At 45.2% G+C, this 13,721-nt stretch overlaps 1 protein-coding gene across 8 annotated transcripts in view; it reads left to right on the top strand.

Moving 5' to 3' along the window:
* The window catches only part of LOC124611756 (diacylglycerol kinase theta), a 713,198-nt gene that overhangs the window by 197,502 nt on the left and 501,975 nt on the right, over positions 1–13,721 (top strand). For all 8 annotated transcript variants that reach the window (XM_047140277.1, XM_047140271.1, XM_047140276.1 and 5 more), the window contains exon 2: positions 10,685–10,764. In XM_047140277.1, coding sequence (XP_046996233.1) covers positions 10,685–10,764 — 80 coding nt within the window. The remainder of the gene's footprint in view (positions 1–10,684; positions 10,765–13,721) is intronic.

Genomic DNA, 13,721 nt, shown 5'->3' with positions numbered 1-13,721 from the left:
TTGGGAATTTCGGTCTGACGCAAAGCGTGTCCGGATGGCCGAACCGGTTAAGGCAAAAGTTCTACAGGATCGGCGCATCTGAGTTCCGGTCCGGCACAAATTTTCAACTCTCGCCATTGCATCGCCTCAGTGTCTTCTAAAATTGCCTCGAAGTCCCATTGACTTTCTTCCCCTCCGACCGTAGATGCTAGTATGCGAGCAATGAACAGTCAATAATGGATTGGTAAGTGGGAATATCTCAACACCGCTATAATCCAAGTCTCAAAGTAAAACCATGCCACCTGATTCTTATTGCTCTGAATCACGAAATCATTGTTAGTATAACAAATCACTTCAAAGTCAGTTGAAAGCAATGTCTTAAGCAAAGATCCCGTATTCTAATCATCACTGGTCGATCACCATGAAGAAAGTTCATAAAGTATGTGCACACACTTTTTATGAATGTACAGTATCGTGCACAAACGTACAAACGTTTTCCGAGGTAACTTGAGACTTAATTTAGTTTCAAGCGCACCCGGGAACTGTCCACGGTGCACACTTATTGCCTGTCGGAATATCAGTCGAAGGCTGCCTTGTAAGGTAGCCTATCGTTTCGCGCCTGCCTGTTACGACGTGCTCATGATTGGTCGGTTCAGTCAGCCAAAGGTTTATAACGATAGACGAAATTTTTAATTAAGCTTTGAGAGTGAACTTAGAGTTACTGATGAACAATTTCATAAGCATAAATGGAACTCTGTACAAACAGTAAAAAAACTCTACGAAAAAAAAGAAACGACGCAACAAGAAGGAATTATGCAAATGGCACAGGAAATCGGTAGATGTGATGTACATATACAAACAAGCAAATGATTACAATTTCAGAAAATTGGATGATTTATTCAAGAAAAAGAGCTTCACAAACTGAGCAAGTCAATAACGCCTTGATCCACCTCTGGCCCTCATGAAACCAGCTATTCGGCTTGGCATAGATTTACTGAGTTGTAGTATGTCCTCCTGAAGGATATCGTGCCAAATTCTGTCCAATAGACGCATTACATGGTAAAATGCCGAGCTGGTTGGAGGGTCCTGCCCATAATGTTCCAAACGTTCTCAACTGGGGAGAGATCCGACGGCCTTGCTGGCCAAAGTAGCGTTTGGCAAGTACGAAGACAAACGTGGAAGCTCTCACCTGTGTGGGCCAGCATAATCTAGCTGAAATGTAAGTCCAGAATGGCTTGCCATGAAGGGCAACAAAATGGGGCGTAGAATATCATCGACGTACGTCTGTGTTGGAATGATTCCGCGGCTGAAAACCAAAATGAAATGAAATGAAATGGTACCCCAGACCATCATCACTCCTGATTGTCGGGCAATATGGCGAGCGACAGCCAAGGTGATGTGCCACCGCTGACCAGGGAGTCTCCAGATACGTCTTCATTGGTCGTCGCGGTCCGCCCCAATAAGTGAGTGGTCAGCATGACGGATTGCCGTCCTACGGGCCCGGGTTCGATTCCCGGCAGGTTGGGGATTTTCTCCGCTCAGGGACTGGGTGTTGTGTTGCCTTCATAATCATTTCATCCCCATCCGCGCGCAGGTCGCCCAATGTGGCGTCTAATGTAATAAGACCTGCACCAAGGCGGCCGGACCTGGCCGGTCATTGGAGTTCAGTTCGAAACGGGACTCATTACTGAAGACAGTTTACTCCAGTCAATGCGATTCCAGGCTGAATGTGCTCGACACCACTGCAATGGTAGTCGGCACAAGGGGCGCCGTGAGCTCAGCCTCCTTTCTGTGAGCCACTTATTAATAGTCCTTGTGGTCGCTGTAGCACCAATCGCACGTCGGATCGATCATAATTGAGTTCTCACCTTGTGTCGTTTCTCTAGGTCGACCACTTCCTTCTTGACGCTGTGTTCGACCATGGTTCACTCATTCTTGACAACATCGTCGAACAGTGACATCGCTCATATTCAAACGTCGAGCGATTCGCCAATTACTGCAACTGGCATCTGCGAGCCCAAGTACGTGTTCTCCCTCAACAGCTGACGTCCGCGTGATTTGTTCACGCTCCTGTCACGAGGGATAGTTATTGTCCGACCGAGTACACAGAATGAAATTCGCAAAGAGATTATGCCCTGGTAGGGACATGTCCCGTGCTTACTATCCTTCCCAGCTGCGCAACGAAATTGTTCTGCAATAACACGCACTCATCCATCGGCAGCCAGAGTTTACAATTTAGCATTTTCTGTCGATGCCTGTATCAGTATCGATTTGTGACCAATTTGCATAATTCCTTTTTTTTGTCTTAGAGTGTATAAATAATCAAAGTTACGGGCGTGGCGCCAAGTCAAGTAGATAAATCACCGCTTTCTCTGTACTCTCCAGCACGATACTGCTTCTACTCGCAACAACTTTCCCGTGCTTCGTGACGATTTGCCGCTTCTACATCTACATCTGCATGATTACTCTGCAATTCACATTTAAGTGCTTGGCAGAGGGTTCATCGAACCACAATCATACTATCTCTCTACCATTCCACTCCCGAACAGCGCGCGGGAAAAACGAACACCTAAACCTTTCTCTTCGAGCTCTGATTTGTCTTATTTTATTTTGATGATCATTCCTATCTATGTAGGTTGGGCTCAACAAAATATTTTCGCATTCGGAAGAGAAAGTTGGTGACTGAAATTTCGTAAATAGATCTCGCCACGACGAAAAACGACTTTGCTCTAATGACTTGCATCCCAACTCGCGTATCATATCTGCCACACTGTCTCCCCTATTACGTGATAATACAAAACGAGCTGCCCTTTTTTGCACCCTTTCGATGTCCTCCGTCAATCCCAACTGGTAAGGATCCCACACCGCCCAGCAATATTCTAACAGAGGACGAACTAGTGTAGTGTAAGCCGTCTCTATAGTGGACTTGTTGCATCTTCTAAGTGTCCTGCCAATGATACGCAACCTTTGCCTCGCCTTCCCCACAATGTTATCTATGTGGTCTTTCCAACTGAAGTTGTTCGTAATTTTTACACCCAGGTACTTAGTTGAATTGACAGCCTTGAGAATTGTACTATTTATCGAGTAATCGAATTCCAACGGATTTCTTTTGGAACTCATGTGGATCACTTCATACTTTTCGTTATTTAGCGTCAACTGCCACCTGCCACACCATACAGAAATCTTTTCTAAATCGCTTTGCAACTGGTACTGGTCTTCGGATGACCTTACTAGACGGTAAATTACAGCATCATCTGCGAACAACCTAAGAGAACTGCTCAGATTGTCACCCAGGTCATTTACATAGATCAGGAACAGCAGAGGTCCCAGGACGCTTCCCTGGGAACACCTGATATCACTTCAATTTTACTTGATGATTTGCCGTCTATTACTGCGAAGTGCGACCTTTGTGGGATGGGAAGGTCCACTGATATTGACTTCTTGCCAACAGACAGGAGCGTCATCTTTCACAATTTGGCTGAAATGCGGCTTAAACGCCACAAACTCCACACGGATGGAAACACGCTTACATCTGTTAAAACTTGGCCACAAGCAAACGTGGAAAGAAATGCCCCATAAATGCTTCTATCGTTTTAAAAAGATTCCCACTGTTTGATGATTTGGTACTACGGTTGAGAGGTGGGCCTGTCACTGCAAGCAAGAAATGAAGCGGCATCCAAAGCAGTGGGCAGAAGCAGATAGCTCTGTGCTAAAAAAAGGGTGAAGCAAATTTCTTCTGCTGAAAAGATACTGGTCAATGTTTCGCTGGAAGCAAAGACTGAAGCTGTTACTATCTTTATGGATGAGCAGTTACGTGAAACGAGTCTTCGACTGCCCTCAACCACCTAGGGGATTTGTAAATGGGAGGTATCTGAAGCGTGAATAGCTGAAAGATTCACCCTTTTTACAAGATCCGGAAACTTTTGACTTACACCTGTTCCTACTTGTAAGTAAATTTATGACTGGAAAATGTTTAGAGTCCAATGAAGAGTTACGGCAGCTGTAGATCGAGATTTTCCAAGCATTCCACAATGACCCTCAGGCGTGGAATCCAGAACCTATAAATCCATTGAATAAGTTCATTGACATAAAATACTACTACGTCGAAACATTTTCGCTCGGATCGAAACATTTTCGCTATAACCCTTCGTACTTTATGTCAGCATCCAGAGCATCAAAAAGACTAATTTTTTAAGGAATTAGGTTATAACAGCGCTTGATGAGTTTACAAGATATTACCTGACAGGCCCTCTCAGGATCAGGAGGCTTGTAAGACTACGTTTTCAAACGGTGACTGTTAATGCAACATACAGAATATACACTGATGAGGCAAACATTTTGACCACATGCTTAATCGTTTTTTGTTCATCTTTGGAACGAAATACATAACTGATTCTGCGTATCGGGTATCCGACAGTTTGTTGGTGTATTTTTGGAGGTTTCTGACATTAGATTTCGACGCACAGATCATGTAATTCTCGCAAATAGCTGGCCGCTGATTTGCGTACGTGGTGTTGGCGCCCAATAGCGACCCGGATGGGTTTCGTAGGAGTTAGATCAGGCGAATCTGCTCGCCGAGACATCAACGTGAGTTCGCTTGAATGCTCCTCAGACCACTGTAGCAGAGTTCTGGCTTCGAGACAGGGACAATGATACTGCTGAAACATGACATCGCTGTCGCGGAAGACATCGAACATGGAGGGAAACCGGTGGTTCGCAGCATTCAGCGTGTCTTCGATTACTACCACAGGCCCTATGTAATCACAGGAGAATGGTGTCCATTGCATAATACTTCTCCCAACAGCCAGCGTCAGTGGCGTGGTGCGTCTTTCGAGCCGCCGTTCACCTCTATGACGACGTTTGTCGAGACTACCATGGACGTAAAGCAGCAAAAATGTGATTCATGCGAACAGCTGACACGTTTCCATAGATAGACCGTCCAATTTCGATGGTCCCGTGCCCACTGCAAACGTAATCGACTATGTAGTTGGGTAAACATGTGAACACGTAAGGGTGGTCTGCTGCGGAGCTCCATCTTCAACAATGTGCAATAAACAGTGTGCTCCGAAATACTTGTGTGTGCACCAGCATTTGCTCTTTCGGCGCCGGCCAGAGTGGCCGAGCGGTTCTAAGCGCTTCAATCCGGAACCACGCTGCTGCTACGGTCGGAGGTTCGAATCGTGCCTCGGGCATGGATGTGTGTCATGTCCTTAGGTTAGTTAGGTTGAAGTAGTTCTAAGTCTAGGGGACTGATGACCTCCGATGTTAAGTCCCATGGTGCTTAGAGCCATTTGAGCTCTTTCGGCAGAGAGGCCACAGATCAACTTCTATCCTACGTTACAGAGCAGACAAGTATCCGAGGCCCACGTTCTGTGGAGAGTCGTGGACGCCCAACGATATAACGCCTAGTGGTACTTTCCATATCCTTCTTCCTCTTTCTACAGATGCTCAATACAGTAGCACGTGAATATTCGACCAGCTTCGTCGTTTTAGAGGTACTCGTTTACAGCATGTGAGTAATAATAATCTGCCCTTTGTTAAAGTCGCTTATTTCAATGGATTTCCCCATTTGCAGCCAATATCTTTGGTAGGGTGATCCCCTGCCCGTGTCTGCTCCGCTTACAAACGTTTGTTATGCGTCACGTGCCCGAAACGCCACTAGGCGGCATCCAACGTCGCGGTGGGCAGTGGTCACAATGTTTTGGCTGATCAGACAAAAAAGTCAACCTCCAACGAGATGTGGTCAGATGTTAATGTATGTTCGTACATGTATACGGCATCGGTAAGTCTGTAAATAATTAGAGTTGCAATTCTCTGTGACAGAACGGCCAACAAAGTGCATTAGAGCTGTTCGTGTTTAGCGTTGTTACCAGGCTTGATGCGGGATATAGGGGGCGTGAACAGCGGCGGAGGCTGGGCTGCGTGCGAACGAGAGGGCAAGAATATTTCTTTAAAGTCAGTACCGCCATTAGACTGTGGTTTACTTACAGCGTTACATTTACAATTACACAAACATGATTTCGGCTTCAGACTGCCATTATCAAGTGCTTTCTGAAAGCAAATTAGACATTAACAGTAAAATACATAACAAGTGATATAACGTATAACAATCTATATTTGTAATGCTTACTTACAAGTGTTATAAATCGCCTAAGATGGCATATTGTCGTATTAAAATACACTATTTGACGCATTGTCTAAGAGTCGACGTATCTGGCAGAGCTTACTGCCTTGTTTCATTACTGAGTACACCATCTTGACTGAATAACAGTTGGCTAAGTGTCAAATTGTCTTGGTCAGAGAAATTCCTGGTACAAGCAGGTGAGTCTTTGGACTCAATGTCCAATAGGATGGGAAAGGTTAGGAGCAATTTATTTTCTGTGGTAGTTGTTACACCAGTAATGAAACAAGGCAGTAAGCTCTGCCAGATATGTCGACTCTTAGACAATGCGTCTAATAGTGTATTTTAATACGACAATATGCCATATTAGACAATTTATAACGCTTGTAAGTAAGCATTACAAATATGGATTGTTATACGTTTATATCACTTGTTAAGTATTTCACTGTTATTGTCTAATCTGCTTTCAGAAAACACTTGATAATGGCACTTTGAAGCCGAAATCATGATTGTGTAAGTGTAAATGTAACACCTTAAGTAAACAACAGTCTAATGGCGGTACTGACGTTAAAGAAATGTATTATGACTGTGGCCCCACATTATGAACAAGTTATTGAAGGGCAGGAACACTCTTAGCACACTGGACTCGCATTCGGGAGGACGACGGTTCAATCCCGTCTCCAGCCATCCTGATTTAGGTTTTCCGTGATTTCCCTAAATCGCTTCAGGTAAATGCCGGGATGGTTCCTTTGAAAGGGCACGGCCGATTTCCTTCCCAATCCTTCCCTAACCCGAACATGAGCTCCGTCTCTAATGACCTAGTTGTCGACGGGACGTTAAACACTAACCACCACCACCACCACCACCAGGAACACTCGTCGTCAAGATTTCGATCGACGACGTCTGACCACCAAAAGGGAGGATCGGCGAATTGTTCACCAAACACATCACATCCCCTTCACATTTGCGCTGGCCGTCGAAGAATTAGTAGTTGATTGCCTGCAATCTATGTAATGCGGCATCATTCGTCAGAGACTAGCAGCAACTGGACTAGGGAGTTGCCGTCTCATAGCTAGGCTGCCGATAACACCGCAACATAGACGGTTGCGTTTGGAGTGGTGCCGTGTCAGGAAGCGTTGACTGCTGACGAATGTCGCGTTATGTGGTTCTTCACTACCGCAGATGGCCACTGCTGGTGAGTATGATGGCGGCCCGGGCAGGCAAAGCTGTGTTACTCCTAATATCAAGGTGTGGGGAGTCGTCGGTTATAACTTCAGGTCACAGCTGGTAGTGGATGAGGAACTCTGTCAGCACAACGATAAGTAACGGACTTCCCGCGCCCTCGTGTGTTATCTCACATGCGACAGTATCATGGTACCGTTTTGAGTAGGAAAGTCCTAGTACACATATGGCACGTGTCTCGATGAACTGGATGCGTGATGCTGATGTCCTCCCGTGACCAGTAAATCACCCAATCTGCCCCCGGGACCAAGGCGGACGTCATCTCCGTTCATCGACGATACCAAGAACCACATACAACAGTTCTGGGTCAGCTTGCCTCAGGAGATGATGCAAGGCTTTATGACACCGTTCCCAACCGAATCATTGCAAGCTTCCAGGCCATACTAATAAGGTGGTTCATTTCGCCAAGTTCTTTGTAAATTTGACTCGATTTTGTAATCACTGACATGACATCACGTATCCTCTCAACTCGTGAAGTTTCATTTCTTCTATTCTCTGGATGCTTCATTTATTATGCAATGGAAATTATACTGTGAAGAAGATTTGCACATTACTGACAACATCTAAAAGTGTTCATTGTTGATCTCGCTCTAATGGCGACTCAAAAAAATGGTTCAAATGGCTCTGAGCACTATGGGACTTAACATCTATGGTCATCAGTCCCCTAGAACTCAGAACTACTTAAACCTAACTAACCTAAGGGCAGCGCACAACACCCAGTCATCACGAGGCAGAGAAAATCCCTGACCCCGCCGGGAATCGAACCTGGGAACCCGGGCGCGGGAAGCGAGAACGCTACCGCACGACCACGAGCTGCGGACTAATGGCGACTCAAGGAGCTGTTGAAGGACAGGTATTACTTTGATCTCTTCGGATCACAAGCTATTGGGAGAGTCATCTGGGCCTGTTCTTAAAGCAGCTGAGTTGTAATAGCGACTCTAATAAGTAGGTTGCAGTAGCGTAAACGATGGTGATTATTCGTATGTGCTTCGGACTCACAGTGCGGTCATTAGCGCCGTTTTCATTGATATGTGAATATGATTAATATCATTAAAACTCTAAAATTTTAACCGTCCTACATTTATTTCTTTAAAACTTGTCGCTGTATGACACTTCAGTACACTTGAATGCAATATAGCTTGATGACACACTTTTATGTGTGACGATACCATTTTTCTTTGTAGTTACAAACTTCGTTACTCCAAGACTTCTGCACTGAGAATTGTTATTGTGAACAATTTGGCGGTGATCGGAGGTCGGTATGTGTGGCCTCATTTCCCTGTATTTTCAGCCAATAAATAAGCAATGAATTATTGCCAACGTTTATCCAGTCACGTCACATCATTCTTACTTCCTGCAGTTGACTTACCGTGTTCCTAATTTTCTTGGGGGTTTAATGTGACCATGTTGTCGTTTCTTCTGTTTATTGCCCTGTCATTTTACGTTTTTTTTTTTTTTTTTAGCGGTGTTGTTTTCACTCACTGGTTGATCTGTGAGTCTTGATTGATTTGACCCTGATAAACGAATGTTTAGATTAGGTTGTGCATTTTCTGCGCATTAGACCAGTTTGTGCCCGTTTCAGTTCTGACCAGTTAATACATGTATGACAGCAAAGAGGAGTTTATGTAAACATACACTGCTGGCCACCGCAAATGCAACACCAAGAAAGACAAGAGGTAGCAGAACAAAATTTATTTTGTAGATAACATGTCGACCAAGAATCAAATGATTACGTTTACAGACGTCTGTGACATGTGGTTCCTGCCAGAATCAGTAGCCCGAGTAGCCGCCATTGTTGGAGATCACCGCTGCCACACGTCTCGGCATTGAGTCAAAGAGACGTTGGATGTGTTCCTGGGGTACAGCATCCCAAGCAGCTTCCACACGTTGCCAAAGATCATCTGGTGTGGCAGCTGGGGATGTAATCTGGGTCACTCGTTGAACAACCATGGACCACATGTTTTCTATCGGTGAAAGATCCGGAGAGCGAGCTGGCCAGGGAAGCACTTCAATCTGGTTATTGACGAAGAACCTTTGGACAATGCGTGCCACGTGTGCTCGCGCATTATCCTGTTGAAATATGGCTGTGGCCGAGCCTTGAAGGTAAGGAAGGACAACTGGCTCCAGCACCTCGGATATGTAGCGCCGGCTATTTAAAGTACCGGCAATGCGTACTAGAGGCGTGCGAGAATAATATCCAATACCGCCCCATACCATAATACCCGGTGCAAGACCAGTGTGGCGGTGCATAATGCAGCTGTCCAGCATCCTCTCTCCACGGTGTCTCCACACTCGAATCCGACCATCGTGGTGCTGCAGACAGAAGCGTGCCTCGTCAGTAAAGACAACGTCATTCCATTCTGCCGTCGACATCCGTCTGTCATCACACCATTGGCGACGGAGACGTCTGTGGTTCTGCGTCAATGGTAGACGAAGCAATGGACGTCTTGCGGACAGACCACTCTGCTGTAAACGGCGTCGAATGGTACGCGCAGACACTGGATGATGCGTTACAGACGCAATGTGCTGTGCTATGGTTCGGGATGTCACTGAGCGATCCGTCACTGCCATGCGCACAATTTACCTATCAGCACGTGCAGTGGTGCACCGAGGTCAATGCGATCGACCACGTTGGTCCGTCGTACCCTCCTGCATCCAACGGTCACATATCCGCATTACAGTTGTTTGGTTTCGTCCAACACGACTAGCGATTTCTCTGTATGATAATCCACAATCTCGGTAAGCCACTATCCTTCCTCTGTCGAACTCGGATACTTGATCAAACGATGTTCGCTGTTGTCTACGAGGAATAACTGATCGTCTTGTGAAACAACCACAAGGTAAACACACGTGCCGAACGTACACTCGTCGAAATCGCCAAGCCTTAAATGGCGCTATGAGGTGGCGCCACAGGCGCGCGTGATGTGCGTCTGCGCTGAAATTCTAATCAGTTGCATATCTCATCGCTGCAAACCCATGGTGTAAATTTCACTTGATTCGGATGCTTCCTTCAGGGTGTTGCATTTACGGTGGCCAGCAGTGTACATATGCGTATTTCTGTAATATTTCGATTTTTTCCTTGTTTTTTAAAATGTAAAATGTTTCTTGCTCTCTGCATTGTTTGCTTATATTAGCTGAGATTTTTTCTAAAGCTCAGCAAAGCACTAAAGCTCTTCCTCATCGTTTCTGTCTAGCCGTAATGGATATCTTAACTTCACATACTGAGCTCTGAAATTACGACAAAACTTAGCGATGGTTGACAGTGTTGATGAGGAATACCTAGAATTTAAGTCTCGCGCTGCTGCGGCAGGTAGCTAACAGAGTGCACTCTTCGTGTTTCAGTGTGCAACTTCGTAGTGCACGACCGCTGCCTGAAGACCGTGGTCTCCCCCTGCTCCAGCATCGCAGCCAGTCTCATCAAGGTGAGTACCATACACAGCTGTGTCCGCAGCTGCCGTAAGCAGTAGCCGCGCGTCTGTTTGGTAGAAAACCACATATTTACATCTCATGTCATCTGTTTATGACGCCTTACCCACTCAGCAATAAGAGAATGCTGAGCGAGAGATCACACATCCTTCGATCCCTTTGTCTCCCACTACGTGTCACCTCATTATCTATACGGTAAACCGGGCACAGGTGCCGCATATTTTGTACATTTTGTTTTATAGCTGTAGAATTACTCTAGATATTGTTACAAACTAATGGAGCATAAGTTTAAAATTTTTGCATTATATCACATATGAGCAAAACATCGGTAAGTGCAAATGAAAGGGAGAAAAGCAGGAACAAAGGAATTGCATGAGCGGGGCCTCTCCCTGGAAACCTATATAGATGCCGATCTTTCGCGGGAGAGATCCCGCCTGCAAAATAATTAACAACAAAATAAAATGTAAGCTCATTTCTGCAACTTAAATATAACAGAGGTCTATAACAGACAACAAGACAACTACATGCGTACAACTGAGTACCAATATGACATGAATCATAATTTACAACATTAACTTGCGTAATATTTTAATTTCGATTTACAGCGTACAAGATACAAATTTAAATAGATTATTTCTTAGTGCTTTGTTCTTTAGAATCTTTCCTACCATATTCTACACACATGTTCACATACATAGAGCATGTTTCGTGGAGCTAGTGGTTGCAGCTCACACATTGGATTCAGTCATCTATGTGTGGGTGGGAAATAATTTTCCCAACATTCACAGCAGCGTTTTTGTTCTAAATTAATTAAGTTATCTATCAGTCCCAGCTGGTACGGACAGACTGAGGAGCAGTATTCAAGTGGTGATTGAACAAGGGTTTTACAAGTACCTGCTTTGTAGGTGGAATACACTTCCAGTGAACCTGGAATCTGTGATTAGTATTATGTGGTTGTTTCATTTTAAATCACTCCTAGATTATGGATGTGACTGCTTCCAGCGATTGTTCTGCAATCGTGTAACCATCCAATAACGTGTCTTTCTGCCTTTTTATGTGCAATATATTTTACATTTGTTTACGTTGTGGATCAACAGACAACCCCTGCAACAAGTGTCGATCCTGTGCAGGTCTTCCTGCATTTCGCTACAGATTTTTAGCGTCGGGTTTTCTCTGTAAACAATAGCATCATCCGCGCAGCTGCCACGTTAGCCGAGAGCGCTAATGCGCTGCTTCCTGCACTCGGATAGGCGTGCTGGCATCGAATCCGCCCGGCGGATTTACGACGAGGGCCGGTGTGCCGGCCAGCCTGGATATGGTTTTTAGGCGGTTTTCCACATCCCACTAGGTGAATACTGGGCTGATCCCCACGACCCGCCTCAGTTACATGACTCGCAGACATTTGAACACATTCGTACTATTTCATGGATTAAACTAGACGCAGACACGTGGGGTACACTCATTCCATCCTGGGGGGTACAGGAAGGGCATCTGGCCACCCTCTGACACTAACATCTCCAAATCCGTAGTAAAAAGGCCGACCCCGCGGTGAAGTGGGACAAAGGCCTAAAGAAAAGATGATGAAAATGAACAGCATCATCCGCAAAAAGCCTCTTGGAACTTCCAACTTTATCCACTGGCTCATTTATATATATTGCGAAAAGTAATGGTCCTATAACAACTCCTTGGGCTATGTCCGAAGTTACTTTTACGTTTGAAAATTTCTCTCCCTTGAGAATGACCTGACATGTTCCAATTGCAAAAAACTCTTCAATGCAATCACACATCTACTCTGATATTCTGTATGCTCAATCAATATGTCACAGTGGGGAAATGTATGGAAAACTTTCAAGAGGACAAGAACTACAGCATCAACCTGGACGTCAGTATCTACTGGTTTCTGTATCTCGTGGGCGAAAGAACAGGCTGGGTTTCCCACGATCGTTGTTTCTAGAATCCACATTGATTGCTACAGAGGAGATTTCCGGTCTCTGAAGCGTTATAATACTCGAGTATGAAACATGTTTGAAAACTACAACAGACCGAAGCCAGAGAAGTAGACCTATAGCTTTGTGCGCCTGTTCGATGACACTTATTGAAAATGGGAGAAACATGCCCAAGCTAAATGGAATGACGCTCAATCAGCAAATCCCGTCTGACACTGCGGAGTGTGGACACTTGTCAGACCCCATTTAAGCATAGAAGAGCGCATTCTTTCTCAGAAAATAGCTGCAAAAGCACAAGGATGCAACTTGTGAAGCTCATTTGTAACATGGTTCAGTTCTTAAACAGACACGACGTTCGTCCGGTATATCAAAAAATATGCAAACTCACGCAGCGAGAAACCCTTTAAAAAGAAGCAACTGGAACCTGAAACATGTCTGAGAACGTGTCTTGTACAGCTCTGACAGGCATCCACTGCCACCTATTGCAGTTCTATACTCTTTATTAAGGTAGTGTGGAATGTGGGGCAAAGTAAATGCAGTCGCCATCAAGATCTCTGTAGTATCAGAGAGAATGGTTCAGGAGACCTCAAACACAATATTGTACGAGTAATGATGTCACTGTAGTGGTCAGTGCAGTGCTGAGAGTACGCGTGCGGTTTCTTCAAGATTAGGAGGCACTCATGGCATCGCCCCATTATGCCGAGAATTAGATGATAGTGCAGCCCTGTGAGACGCCGAGACCTCTGCGGACGTTCGGCACGCATACAGAATAAGACAGAACTCCACCGACCAACTCTCAGAGGTGATTGTACACATCAAAAATGGTTCAAATGGCTCTGAGCACTATGGGACTCAACTGCTGAGGTCATTAGTCCCCTAGAAGTTAGAACTAGTTAAACCTAACTAATCTAAGGACATTACAAACATCCATGCCCGAGGCAGGATTCGAACCTGCGACCGTAGCGGTCTTGCGGTTCCAGACTGCAGCGCCTTTAACCGCACGGCCA

This window comes from Schistocerca americana, chromosome 1, assembly GCF_021461395.2.
Source record: "Schistocerca americana isolate TAMUIC-IGC-003095 chromosome 1, iqSchAmer2.1, whole genome shotgun sequence".
Taxonomy (NCBI): Eukaryota; Metazoa; Arthropoda; class Insecta; order Orthoptera; family Acrididae; genus Schistocerca; species Schistocerca americana.
Note: the sequence above shows the minus strand (reverse complement) of the source record. Positions and strands in the feature narration are given on the sequence as shown.